The 14,540-nt window shown below is 42.6% G+C and overlaps 1 protein-coding gene across 3 annotated transcripts in view; it reads right to left on the reverse strand.

Moving 5' to 3' along the window:
- The window catches only part of KLHL29 (kelch like family member 29), a 578,142-nt gene that overhangs the window by 438,548 nt on the left and 125,054 nt on the right, over nucleotides 1-14,540 (reverse strand). For 2 of the 3 annotated variants that reach the window (XM_030555342.1, XM_030555341.1), the window contains exon 1: nucleotides 14,172-14,240. The exons of the other annotated variant lie outside the window; for it this stretch is intronic. In XM_030555342.1, the coding sequence (XP_030411202.1) occupies nucleotides 14,172-14,237 (66 nt within the window). In that variant the 5' untranslated portion in view covers nucleotides 14,238-14,240. Of the gene's footprint in view, nucleotides 1-14,171; nucleotides 14,241-14,540 lie in introns of those variants that run through there. 3 annotated transcript variants of the gene reach the window in all.

Below are 14,540 nucleotides of genomic sequence, written 5' to 3' on the forward strand. Positions count from 1 at the left end.
AGTCGTTAAGGCAACTGCTTACGAATCTAAGGCATATTTATGATGTAAATATTTTTACAAGTTGGTGATTCTGCTGGATCCCCTCCGCCCGCCTTCTCCCCTGTGCACTCTAGAGAAACTGCTATCAAAGTCCCTAGTGATCATTTCCTGGCTATGTCTGAAAGACTGGAATGCATCCAGACCTTCCTTGACCTTTATACCACCTTTTATATATATACCTTTGATAATTTCCCCTTCCCTGACATTCTTGGCTTCCATGACTCTCCTATCTTGGTTCTCCTCCTATTTCTCAGGCTGCTCTGTCAGTCTCTCCTCAAAGCAGAGATGAAAGGAAGAGGTCATCCTAGGACAGAATGTAGAGGAAAAAGAGGAGGTGGTGAAGAACACTGAGGGACTCCACTAGATGGTGACTGGAAGAGCAGAAATTGCTGCAAAAGCAGATGTAGAACATGTGGCTGGAGAGACTGGAGGATAATTAAGAGAGGACGGAGCTGCTGAACCAAGGGTAGACAAGATGTCAAGGAGGAAGGAGAGATTAACAGTATCAGAAACAGCATAAAAGTAAAAGGAGATGGAATTCAGGTCTCCAGACCTAGTTCAGAGAAGACCACTGGAACTTTGGTGAGAGCAGTTCACATGGGATAGAGAGGGAAAATGCCAGACCAGGGCAGAACTAGCAGTGAATATGCAGAGAAGACGTTTATGTGGTTGTTGTTGACAATGTGCTAGACGTATTTATAAGTGAAGGCGACAAAAGGAGAAAGGATAGCAGTAAGAGACACAAAGAAGAAATGGTCGGCTTTTCCAAGGATACCAAGGTATGTTTGTACACAAAGAAACAAAAGGTTCAGCATGAGGAAGTAGAAAGGGTAGCAGGACAGAGGAGGAGGAGCTAGGGCCAAGCAACCAGATAGAGGCACTGGAAGAAGAGAGTGGCTGGAAGCCCTCAAGCTTGGCGGCTGAGAAAAATGAAAGGAGAGGAAGTTGGAAGAGAAGCATGGTAGTAGAGGGGAGTAAATGAGACAGAAGAATATCATGTGAGATCCTGTCAATCTTCTCCTTTAAGCTGTTGGCAAGATCCTGGATATGAGAGAGATGATGTAAGGGGAATAAGGTCTTGAGAAGGTAGTTGAAGGTGATGAACAGGTTATGGGGATGACAGGCATTGAACTCAACGAGGGAGAAGCAGAGCTGCTTTGTGAGTGAGGGGGCAGTGATAAAAGAAGAAAACAGGCATGTAATGGAGGAAATCTATCAGGGTCACTGGATTCTTCTTGTGGCATTTGGTTGTACAACAGTAGGAACAGAAAAAATAGGCAAGAGGGATTAGCCAAGGCCAGGGTTTTGTGGGATGACAGTGCAGTGAGAGAAAGGGGAAGAAAAGTCAATTGTGAAGAAAAATGGGGTTCACAGAGGACAGGAATAGAACATGAGTAGCAGAGAACTCAGGGATGCTGATTCATAAGATTAGAAGCTACAGAGGAGGTAGGAAGAAAGTTTGGGTACTGGACGGAAATAGGACAGTGATCAGAAAGAGGGAATTCTGTGATAAAAAAATAAGAGAAGGAGCAGTGCTGGTGGAATGGGGGTCAACGAGTGGCCATTTTCATGCATGACAGAACTGATTCAGGGTCAAAGGTCAGTTGAGGATGTAAGGGCCAGAATGTAGGAGGTTAAATGGTGAGAAGGGATGCTAGTGTGAAAGTTAATGTCATAGAGGATGGGTGGAAGAATCCAAGGCAAAGAAAGACGAAGAGTGATGCATCATAGATTAGAAAGGAAGCAGAAGTGCTAGTAGACAACTGCTGCACGGAAGAGAGGGAAGAGGAGTCGAACATAGTAGTGCTCAAAGGAGGAATGAGCCTGCGGGGGAAGATGGTAGCATCTGGCCAGAACAGCAATAAGATTCTCTGAATTTTAGAAAGAGACAGACAAATCCCAGTCTGTGCTAGAGAAATTTTCATCATTGTGAAAGAGAGAATTTCCTCTAGCAATGGGTATTGCTTCCCTCCACTCCTAAATAATACACAACACAAACGCTCAAAACAGGATTTAAACATAGCCAATAAAAGGTGGTTGTGATAGACTGATAATATCCTGTAACATCCTGAACAAACCTTATAGAATTAAGATTAACTTAATTCAATGAAGTTTAACCTCACCTAATTAGAGTTAATACCTTTGGGGTAACATTGTATTAAAAATGCAATTGTGTATATGTTATTGTGGCATTGCATGTACCTTTTCTAACAGGAGGGGAATGTTAATCTATTTCCAACTTCATCAGCCCTTTGAAGCCACCTTGTGGACAGATGCTCACATACTAGTTCAAACTGGATTCTCCAGAGGCCAGCTGACAAAGGAAGGATTTTTGGATAAATAACTTGGTTTTAAACTGGCTCAGGATCTTCTTTCTGTTCCAGCAAACAGATAGGATTCCTGGTCCGGAGAGAGCTCCAAATCTTAGGAAGAATTGAAAGGCCTGGGCCTACTGAGGCCCCATAAGACTGTGTGCTTGTTCTGAGATGAAGCTGCAGTGAACTTATAACCACAAGGAATCCCTGTGTGTGAGGATGTGAAGGACTGCTCCTGCCAGAATCCATGTTAGGGGTGGGGTGAACCCTGATAAACTTATTAGTTCTTGTATTGTTTTAATATGTTTTCTCTGTTGTGTTTTTTTACCTTAAGAATAAAATAGGTTTGCATAGAAAGAGCTGTATGGTACTTATTACTGTTGACAATCGCTTTGTTATCAACCTCTGAAGAGAAAGCAAGCAGGAGTGTTTGAGCAGCTTGTTTCTGCTGGGAATAACACAGCGAAGGCAGGGAACTATGAAGCCTGGAAATAACCTGGTCAGAATGACCAGAGGAGCGTCTCCACCCAAATGGTAACAGCTGGGGTGCTGGAAACCTGACAGTGGGTGCCCTTGCTGGACCACTGAGGGAAAATACAAGGTGCCGTTGCCCTGAACAATGACAGTGTTAATATTTACAAAACTAAATGTACTTAAACTGATGAAAAACTGTACACTATATATTGTGTTTATCCTATATTTGATAACCTCTAAGAACATTACCAAATTTTTAAAAGGACTACAGTGGGCTTTCAAATGGCTCTTTCAAAATCAGCGTGGGGCACATGTTTCCTGAGGGCTTTAATTATGATGGCTCTAGACTGCATTAAACTCACATCTTCCCAATACCCCATAAACTGCAGCTTGAGAACCTTATGGAATTGACCAGGACCTAGATCCTGTCCCTGCTAACATTGGTGTTTTACGTGTAGTGGCTATAGCAGCAGTATGAAACAGAGCAATTGTGACTGCATTTCAGCTCAGACAAGAGCAAAATCTAAATCCATTCTCTCCTTCAGCTTCCAGTACAACATAAAAATGCTATAAAAATGGGAAAGGAAAGAACCAGGACAGCAGATCACAAATGGAAAGGATGTGTGGCAACAAATAGGTCAGACAAATGGAGCATTCCCAATCCAAGACTAACGTTTTTTTTGAAGAATATTTTCTGATTAATATGCCATCAAAAAGTACGATCTATGGAAGAGAAGGAGTCGCCCCACTACGTCTGATTATTCTTCCTTTCCACCTAAGTCCTAATTAGTAAATAATTAGTATATAACATGTTCAACAAAAACAAATAGTTATACAACAAGTGCATCCCAAGGTACCTGCTAGCCTTCTCTTGCGCAGAGGGATTGAGGCTAAGGTTCCGAGCCACAACCTCTGGCTCCTGCATTATGTTTCCTTGTTACACTGCTCTGCTCTGGTAGAAGCTGAGTATAATGGACTAAAATCCTAATCTGTAAAAGCACTCTGTGCCAGTGCTTCAGAGATCACGATTTTAGTCAATTTCACTTTGCTGCTTCTAGGGCACACAGCAGAGCGGCATATCAGGGAAGAACACAACAAAAACCCCCACAATATGCAAAGAGAGAGACAGATACAAACAGAGGGTTGAGGGGAGGCAGGAGGGAGGTAACATAATATGAAGGAAAAGGGTATAGAACAGGGTTGTGAATGAATAGGAACCCTGGCCTATTCCCTTCCTAACAGCATAGTATCTATAGCCAGTTAAGATGGCAATTTTGCAACAGAAAAGCTTCAAAAACAAACTCTAAGGAGAAGCTGCTGAACTTGAATTTATATGCAAACTAGATTCCATTAACTTAGGTCTGACTGGGAATGGCTCAGTCATTACACTGATTTAATCTATTTCCCCATGTTAAAGTATCTTCACACCTTCATGTCAACTGTCCGAAATGGGCCATCTTGATTATCACTTCAAAAGTTTTTCTCCCCTGCTGATAATAGCTTCTCTTAATTAATTAGCCTCTTACAATTGGTATGGGTACTTCCACTTTTTCATGTTCTGTATGTATAAATATCTTCTTACTGTGTGTTCCATTCTATGCATCCGATGAAGTGGGCTGTAGCCCACAAAAGCTTATGCTCAAAATAAATTTGTTAGTCTCTAAGGTGCCACAAGCACTCCTGTTCTTTTTGCTGATACAGACTAACACGGCTGCTACTCTGAAATAAATCCATAGTTTTCTGAGAGTTTGAGTGACCCAGAAAATATTTTTAATTATTTGGATTAGAAAATAATATCAGGGATAGGAGAATCCTGACTACACCTGGGGTGTGTTACAGAGAATCTATTACAATTTTATGAAGAGGGTTCCCCCCTCCCTTTTATCCTTAACATTAAAAAAATAAAAATTATACTGTCAAGGCTAGAAGAACTGAAATTTCATCTACCAGCTCAGTTTTTATTTGAATGCATATTTTACTGTCCCACACACAAGAGACTGGTGTAACATAAAGAAAGGTGCCCTGGAAGATCAATCACTAGGCAGTTTTTTTTTTTTGTTTTAATTCAAGGCACAATGGTCTCTATTTAAAAAAAAAACAAAAACACCAAACCAATGTGGACCAGCAATAACTGCCCAGGAAATGCAATAACTCAGACTTCACTGCGTGTTAACTATTAGCACCCGTGTGCTGCAGTCCATGGGGCAAAGATGGATTTTTCCAACCATCAGGAGAGCAGTATGATTGCAATTAGTAACTAGATTGTAAATAATTTTTTAAAAGGTACATTTGGCTTATCAACTTTGACAAAGTCTCTGTACCAGAGTGATATTTCCTAAATTTTGGATGTCAAAAGGGTTATCTCCACAGCTAAAAATCTACTTTAAGTCCCCTCACAGGCTAAGAATATCCTTACATAGGATTAGTATTATATACTGGTAATGCTCTTAGAAGTGAAAGCTGATTGAACTTTGTCCCTTGGGAGAGTTTAGACAGGACATCAGCAGTCCAGTGGACTGCTAACCTAGAACACCTTGGCAGTCACGGTCATGATTCTGCCATTGGCCAGCAGACCAACAGTAGTGATGCAACTTAATCTCATGGATAGAAGTCAGAAGATGCTGGCTTCGTTACCAGTCTCTGCTACTAGCTCATTCTGGTCATGGGCAGTTAACTCAGCTATTAAAGAGGGAAGAAACTCCTGACCCACCTTTGTAAATGACTTTTGGAACCTTGCTGAAAGTAGGGTGACCAGATAGCAAGTGTGAAAAATTGGGTGGGGGGTAATAGTTGCCTATCTAAGACAAAGCCCCTAATATCTGGAGGTCTGGTCACCCTAGCTGAAAGGCACTGTGCAAGTACTACTATTATTTGACACGTTGCCTGTGCATTTTGGTTAAACTAAATGGGAAATTATATTACATATACACTCTTGAACTGTCAAATGGATTATCTGGCCAATGGAAAATAATTGGCCGATGGAAAACATCCTCCAATCTGTTCAAGTATTTTTGGAATCAACAATGGTCTAGATGGGTTTAGATGAAAATCATATGACCTTACGGGCCTACAGGAAAGAATCTGCTCAGGATAAATCTAACATTGCATCATATTTAGGGAAGAAGGACATTTTCCAGAAGGACTTTAATGCATGCTGTGAATTCCACTTTTTTGGGGGGGGGAAGGAGGAAGGCTGAGAAACACTGTAGGAAACAAAAGTTATGGGCCTGATGAACCAAAGCTAAGAAAATAAAAATACTTTTCACCGACTCCCTTGGGAACTGAAAGGTGGTCCTGATAACAATGGGAGTGAGAAATTAAAAGAATGTGAGGGGGAGAAACTGTACAGAAAAAATGGAGACAGATTTCCATTGCCATTTATCCCAGCCAGAGTGTTCACTCTCAGCCCTTAGGAGGTGGGGGGTAGGTGCAGGAGCTGCCCCAGGACCTAAATGTAACAGAATCAGTCCTTCCATGCTCTCCCACACTTTCTGGAGTGGAAGTGGGGAAAAAGGAGGGGAGGCAACTTCCCTGTAAGATTGCAGCTTACTTACTTCCTTGTGCTGTTCCAGTTGTGCTGGCTGGCAAATTGGGACAGAAGGGAGGAAAGAAAGAAGGAAATGGAAAACAAGGCCTTGATTCTCGCCTTTGCCATCCACTAGTTCACAGAGACAGCATCCAGAGAACATGGGCTGCACTCTTCACCAGCCCAGAGGATAGGGGTCTTAGCCAAGCAGTGTGGTGGAATGGGCTTTACTCCCCCTCTGTGGGGATGTAAGACAAGGGCACAATTTAGCTTAAAAACAAACTATACAAGGTCATACTGGAACTCAGTATCCAGGTCAGGAGTAGCACCCATGCCTTACTAGTGCTGTGCTTCAGCCACTAGACTGCTGACTAGTACCTGTGGGTTTATCTTGTTTTTGGACACTATAGGAATAGCATGTCAGGAGCATTTATGGAAGTAGCATTGTCATAAGGTCCCTATCAGGTCTTTTCCCTCCTCTACCCAACATGGGAACAGCTCCCTCATTCACCAGTCTGAAGAGAATAGCCCACTCTATCCCATGAGCTCCAAACCCAGACAGTTTCAGGTTCTCAAACTCACATTCTGAGGCAATTTAGATTAGGACCTGTTCTCTGGTCACTCCCCTAAAACTGGGAAGCCTTCAACACTCTAAGCCTCGGTCAGGAGAGGGGAAGAATCAGCAGAGAAATTTGATCCACCCTAGCCTCAGAGCTCTCGGCCCCAAGAAAACTCTAACTGGGAAAAAAAGGAAGCTTGTTAACAAGTATTGACTGGTTTCCACTCTCCTTCTCCAAGACCTTTTCCTAATCCTCAGTGACACAGTGGCCTATCATCATTGTTACCTTTGCAGCAAAAGCCTTGGGATGAAGAAGTACAAACAAGGCCCAAAGTCACTGGATTCAGGCCTGATCAGTCACTATTTATAACATTCCACTACAATATTATATATATAAGACAAGAGTTGCTATATTGAACCAGGTTCAGCTTCTATTTACAGAGCCCATTTTCTTAGGAGCATACTGCTCTTCAAGCACCTTAACAACTGTCACCTAGATGCTAATTTCCTCTTTGTACTCGGCCTAACACTTCAGAACATGTTAAAAATCAGACATAAAAGTTATCGTATCCTAACAATCAGGAAACAAGAGTCTTTTAAAGGTTTGAATTCAACCACAAATGGATTTCTTCCTAAGTTAGGAAACATTTATATATTGCTGATTTACTACAGGTGCGGTAACCGAATTTGTACTTACACACACCAGCTGCAAGCAAATCAAGAAAAAAAGCTTCTTAAAAGACACAGAGGACTTGATGTCATTTGGGCTGAGACAGAATTTCCACATACAAGTGAACAAAACAAATGGGAATTTATAATTTTCTCTGTCACAGCTCATAACTTTTAAAGGTTGGAATTTCACACCCACACTGGAGTGGAATTTTATGTGTTTACATGGAGTGGAAATAAGATCTCTCTGAAAATAGTTTTTAGATCCTTTTTAGGCATCACAATAACCCAAATGTAACTCTTTTGCCAAGGGTATTGACCAATTTTGTCATCAAATAGGTAACTCCCCAACAAGCTTTTATTTTATTTTATTTTATTTTATTTTATTTTATTATTTATTTGGGGAGAAATCAATGCTTTTCCCTTTCTCTTTCCTCCATGGATACTATTCATAAGCAACAGATATTTTTGCCTTTTAAAAACCCCAATATGTTTTGGTTTTGTACAATTTCACTTCTGCAAGAGATCAACAACTGAGTCAGGCACATTCTAAAACAAGAAGCCACAGTGACTTTATCCAGGAAATATGAGGTGGCCGAGATCCAACATGGCGGGTGTTCAAGGTGAAAGAAAAGGGTGGGAATGGATTCACAAATTAATTGTCAATTATAGAAGACTGCTGGCATGGATTTTGGATGCATGCACAGGAGAATTTACCTGGGAATCTTACTTGATTGAGCCGTACACAATGCAGAAGCAATTACTGTATCACCAAAGAAGGGACAGCAGCATAATTGGACCAATAAGAGGAGTTAGTTGAAAGAAGCAAGGAAGCACAATTGCTGATACAAGAGAACAAACACAAAGGTACCTAACTGACTGCGATCACACAGGAGAGGAACAATAGAAAGGATGTACAAGCCCCTGCTGCATGTCTGATTGAAGGGCCACCTCTACAGAGGAGCACACAGGGAATGAATTGTTAATTCAATCTTTCGGCTGTAATCAAAGGCTGCCAAAAAGGTGTTAATTGTCATATTCACTTCTGTGATGTGGTCATGCCAACAACTCATTTCCTGTACCAGAAGTCACAAGAAACTGTTGACAGATGGCAAGGACTTCAGGTCTCCACTGACCTAGGCTGGGTTTGACAAGTGACCTGGAAGTGATGTAGTCAATCTCTTACTTTCGTTTCCCCTGTGCCATGCTGTGCTAACATTAGAGTCTCTTCTTCTTTAGGCTAGATCTACCTCAAGTGTTGTGCTTTTTATGCAAAGCCTGTGAGCAAACAGGAGTGAACTGTTTCTTGGCTTGTGTGACTAAAAGAATGAAACAGCAAATTCACTTTTTAGCATACATCTTCCCACGTGATTACAATGAAGAAGACCAGAGCTCAAATCTCAGACTTGGTCTTTGGCTCCTAATGCCATACCACAACAGTGTGGGAAGAATGAAAGATCCATGCCAGTGCAGCTGCTGTTCCTGCTGTAATTTTGAGGAAAGGGAGACGAGCTTCTGCCCAGTGCTTTGAGAGTGATATCATCATCTGAGCAAGCCAGGAAGAAAGGGAACACATGAAAACTAAAAAAGAACACTCCTCCTTAACAAAGTAAATAGTCATGCATGACTTTCGCAGACAAAGTTCCTTGCCCTGGATTGTTCACAAACTACAGGGCCACAGGAGTTTGAGCTAGGTTTAAAGATGTAAAGGAAAAATGAGCCAGTGGTTTTGGTGCTAGCCTGGACTTAGGAAATATGGGTTGAAACTTTGCTCTGTCAAAGGTTTCCCAAGTGAACTTGACCAAGCCACTTAAGGGCATGTCTACCTTTCGATATGGGGTGTAATTCCCAGCTCCAGTAAATATTCATGGGGGTGGGAGGGGCTAGCCACTCCAAGGACATGCCTAGGGTCTTTGATGTGTATGTACTTTGGGCGGCTAGCCACTCGCACTGCTACAGCTACACGATTTTTTGAAAACTAGCACACGTGTCTCCTCAAATTGGGAATTATGCCCCAGCCCAAAATGTAAACATACCTGTAGGCATGGTATACACTAAAAAGCTAGGTCGACCCAGCTATGTTGCATGGGGTGTGAAAAATCCGCACCCCCAAATGATATAGCTAAGCTGACCTAACCCCTGGTGTAGACAATGCTAGGTCGACAGAAGTATGCTTCCGTTGACCTAGCTACTGTCTGTCAGGAAGGTGAATTAACCACAGTGATGATAGAACTCTTCTCTTTGCTGTAGCGAGTGTCTACAATGAAGCGCTCCAATGGTGCAGCCGCAGAGTTTCAAGTGTAGACAAGCCCTAAGTCTCTCTGGTTCAGATCCACACAGGGATTTAGGTGCTACAATGCTGAGCATTGCAATAGCTAACTTTTTGGCACCTAGCAAATCATAGGAGTCTGCTGAGATCCACAAAGTCTGAGTTAGGTGTCTATGCTTCCTCTACAGTGCATGGGGAGAGACAGAATGGGATCCAAAAAAAGCCACCACACATGGTTACCTAAGCCAGCCAAAAGGAGAGGCAAATGAGAGCAGTGTGTCTTAAACCCCATCCCTCTCATGGAAATAGGCACCTAAGTCCAGCTTGCAGGGAGGTGCCTATCTCTGGTTAATGATTCACAACTGGGAACCCCACTCTTGGTGTCAGGCAGCTTACGTGCCTATGTGATTTCTTGTAAGAATGAATTAGGCACTTGCTCACTCCACACAAAGTGGGGTGGGAGGAGTAGAGTGGCTCACTGGAGCAGGAGGGCAGGACCCTGGATCTGTCACCTCTCAGGTGTGGGCCCAAACCACCAGACTAGAATCATTCTATCTGGCCCAACGAGTCTTAAATTATTTATTCAGAGTAGAAAACAGGAGAGACTGAGGTAGCCCTACATCAGAATATCTGAAAACTCCATGTCACAGCACTCTCCTGTGAAGTTAGTGACCCCTGTTCAAATCCTCTCTCTCACCTCAGGCTTTTTTTTTTTCTCTTTTAACACGTTCTATGGTCTGTGTTATACAGGAGGTCAGACTAAATAATCACAATGGTCCCTTCTGGCCCTGGAATCTATGAATGATTTGCTCAGGAGGGAGTTAACACTGTCTTGGGGGTTTTACCTCCTCTATTTGTCATTACTGCCTGTTGCTGAGCTGGTGGCAGGCTGCTATATAATACAATGCCATCTCTCTGTTTTCTAAGACTCAGGCAGAGTTTTTCCTCCATTTTTTTTAAAGTTGTGTATGATTCCTGATGATTTGAGGAAAACTTTCTCGTGGTTCCTTGTACTTTCTCCTCCTATATCCAAAATACTTCTATCTCAAACTCTCTGTCACACTGCAAAAGTTAATCCTCCTTGGGTTTACACTGCTTTTGTGCCTCCCAATTTCCACTGCTAGTTCATGGTCACCAATTCTGTATTTGGTCAGAGTCTGCCATAATTCTGCACACTTCACTGTGGTGAGATATCTGCTTGTGTGATAGTTCTGTGCATGGATCTGGAGCATTATATTCATTTCAGAAAACTGAGAATGAAGAACATATATCTGAAAAGCTGGCTGGTGCTAAAACCAATTGAAAAGAGGGATTAACTCATCTTTTCTGACACTGCATTATTATCATATCCATTTTACAGATGGGAAATAAGGATGCTTGGCCCCTAAGGAAAACAAAGCCACTCCTTTAATTCTTTAGCTTTAGATACCCGTGTTTGGAAAAACCCAAAGCCACAGAGGAACTTGCTCTTACCCAGACTGAATTAAGGCATCAGGAATTCATGAATGCCTCTCTCTATCCAGCACAAGCCAGCTTCTTAAAGCTAGGTCATGCCTCTCTATTTACACTATTGCCAAGCTGATCAGTGATGTGTGGCCTCTAACTGGTAGCTGGCTAGCAGATGCAGTCACACAAACTCTATGATCTCAGAAAACAGACGAAGTTTTAAAAAGCAGGCACCAATAACAATGCACAGGAATGCTCCTAGGGCTCCAAGAGGTCTATCTGACCATATTATGAATAACAACCTTCTTCAAAGTGCTCATGCAGCACAAAGCTGTGGCAGGCATGGTTACTAACACAGGAAAATGTTGGCTTAACACAGCTTGGGCACTCTCTATCTCCAAAGCATTAATCAATTATCTCCCTGTTACAGCTGGGGAAACAGAGGCACAGAAAGATTAAACGACTTGGCAAAGGGATTGGGGACAGTGAGTGGCAGAACCTGCCAGAGAAACAAAGATGACGTGACTCCTAATCTAAAGCTAATTCCTCAGACTACCTAGGGTGAAATCCCAGCCATTGCCCTCAGTGGGTCCAGGATTCACTCATAGTCTCCCCAACACACTTTACAGAAAACAAGCAGGGCTGCAATCTGGTGGCACATCTTCAGCAAGCTCAGAAACTGTTCTTTTTAACCTCTGCATGATCTGTAGTAACATCTCCCCTAGGTCTAATACATGACCTATCTGTATAGGTCTCCATTTTCTGTCACTGTTTGTTTTGTTTTCTCTTTCAGTAACTGTGACGCTCTGTACCTTGGGGGAAAACCTAGCACCCCCATGTTCATCCTTGTAAAATGACTGTGTGGTATCCAATGCAAAGTTTGTCATGTTGGGTGTCTTTGGAAGGCTCCTGATGCACAGAGTATTCTTGTTACACTAATGTTATAGGTTATAATTTCATGTATTGAGCTATAAGGCTGAAAATGTGTCCTCATGGTCTAAAATAAGCCCAGGCAAAAACTCTCCAAAGCACAGAGGCAGTTCACATATCAGGGCAGGTATGGGACAAACCCAGCCCAGCCTCACAGGAATAAAGGATGCTCAGCTAGGTAGCAACAAAAGGATCTGTTGGACTCTCGAGTGAGTCACCCCCTTCCTTTGGTCAGTTTGGGACTGCGATGAGGTAATACTCACCTGACTCTGAAACGAGGGGGAGGCAAAGCCAAGAGGGAAGAAACAACATGATAAAAGGGAGAGACTTTGCCATGCTCTCTCTCTCTCTCTTCTATCTACAGACACCACCAAATGACTCAAGTGCTGATCAAAGGGGAGAGCCTGGCTGAAGAGCAACCAGCCAGCCTGTGATGAGAAGCATTTAAGTTTGTAAGGACACTGAAAGTGTTAAAATCAGTTTAGAATGCATTTTGTTTTTATTCCATTTGACCAAATCTGACTTATGTTTTGACTTTTAATCACTTAAATTCTATCTTTATAGTTAATAAATCTGTTTGTTTATTCTACCTGAAGCAGTGTGTTTAATTTAAAGCATGTCAGAGACTCCCCTTGGGATAACAAACCTGGTACCTATCTATTTCTTTGTTAAACTGATGAACTTACATAAACTTGCAGCATCCAGTGGGCATAATTGGACGCTGCAAGACGGAGGTTCCTAGGGTTGTGTCTGGGACCAGAGATATTGGCTAGTGTCATTCAGTTGCACAATCCAAGGAGCAGATTCCGCACCAGAGGCTGTGCGTGAACATCCCAGGAGTGGGGGTTCTCACAGCAGAGCAGGGTAAGGCTGGCTCCCAGAGTCAAGGATTGGAGTTACCTAGCAGATCACTGGCCCAGATAACACCAGAGGGGAACGCCACAGTAACCATAACAGTTCTCTATTTCACTCACCCCGTCTCAACCCTTTTCTAAGCTTCCCTTCATCCATGAGTCTTTGATATATTCCCTTCCTTTCCTGATCTGAAGACTGGTAAGCACAGCAGGTGAAGAGTGTTAGCTCCACTTCTGCTGCTAATTGGCCTCACAGGCTCATTGAGACAGTGCTGGCAAATGACATACTAAGTTAATCAGAAACTTGGATTCATGAGAGAATGTTCACACTTACAGAGGCTGAGCAGAGATTTGCAAGTGAGCCTTTAAAATGAAGCACTTACCAAAACGAGAATGGCTTCCTCTAATTATCCTAGGTACATCTACGGCTTCTAGTACTGTATTATCTGAGCACATCACAATCTTTAATGAGAGAATAAATACAAATACTCTTTCGTGACAGGGAAGTCCTATTATTCCCACTTAGCAGATGGGGAACTAAGACATAGAGGCCCAGTTCCACTAAGGCACTCAGGCTCCTAAAGGTATGTCTACACTGCAATTACACACTCGCAGCTGGCTTGTGCTAGCTGACTTGGTCTCATGGGGCTCCGGCTCAGGGGCTGTTTAATTGTGGTGCAGATGTTTGGGCTTGGGCTGGAGCTGGAACCTGAGCTCTGGGAGACTTGAGCCTGGGCTCCAGACAGAGCCTGAACCTCTACACTGCAATTAAACAGCCCCTTACATTAAACTCCATGAATCCGAATCATCTAGCACAGGTCAGTCACAGGTGTCTAACTGCAGTGTAGATATACCCGAACTCTGAATTGTAGGCTCCATTACAATCCACAAAACTCCTGCCTAATCCTGTAGGTGCCTAAACTCACTCAGCTCCTAAGTTTTCAGACAAAATTCCCTAGGTGCCTAAGTTACTGCTTCTGGGCATATGCACTGCTGCCTCCCTCTAGGCGTCCAGATGCCTATCTTCCGAAGCCCCAGAGCGATCCACAAACCGGGGGAAGATAAGTATGATGGACAGGCAAACACTTACCTCCAACAAATACCTGAGTGGTCTGTCACTTTTTCTCTCCGCTGCAACACTTACAGAGCTTGTCATGCTGTAAAAGTATCACTGAATTGAATTTTCTCTAGTTTAGTAGATGGCATCAGCATATTATGTATGGATCATAGTCCATTTTTTTGGTCAGACGTGATGCAGCTCCAATATCGAAAACATAACCAGATGACTAATGTTCTTTGTTTACTTAAAGAGTTCCAAAGAATTTCCTTTTACTCTCCTTAACATCTCTAATATATCTAGTTTCATTCATTACAATGTTTTCTCTATTTATTTAACGCAGATCATGTTACTAAGGAACAGCTCCCCCTCCCTCAACTATAGGGATTCTTTGGAAAACTG

Source organism: Gopherus evgoodei, chromosome 3, assembly GCF_007399415.2.
Source record: "Gopherus evgoodei ecotype Sinaloan lineage chromosome 3, rGopEvg1_v1.p, whole genome shotgun sequence".
Taxonomy (NCBI): Eukaryota; Metazoa; Chordata; order Testudines; family Testudinidae; genus Gopherus; species Gopherus evgoodei.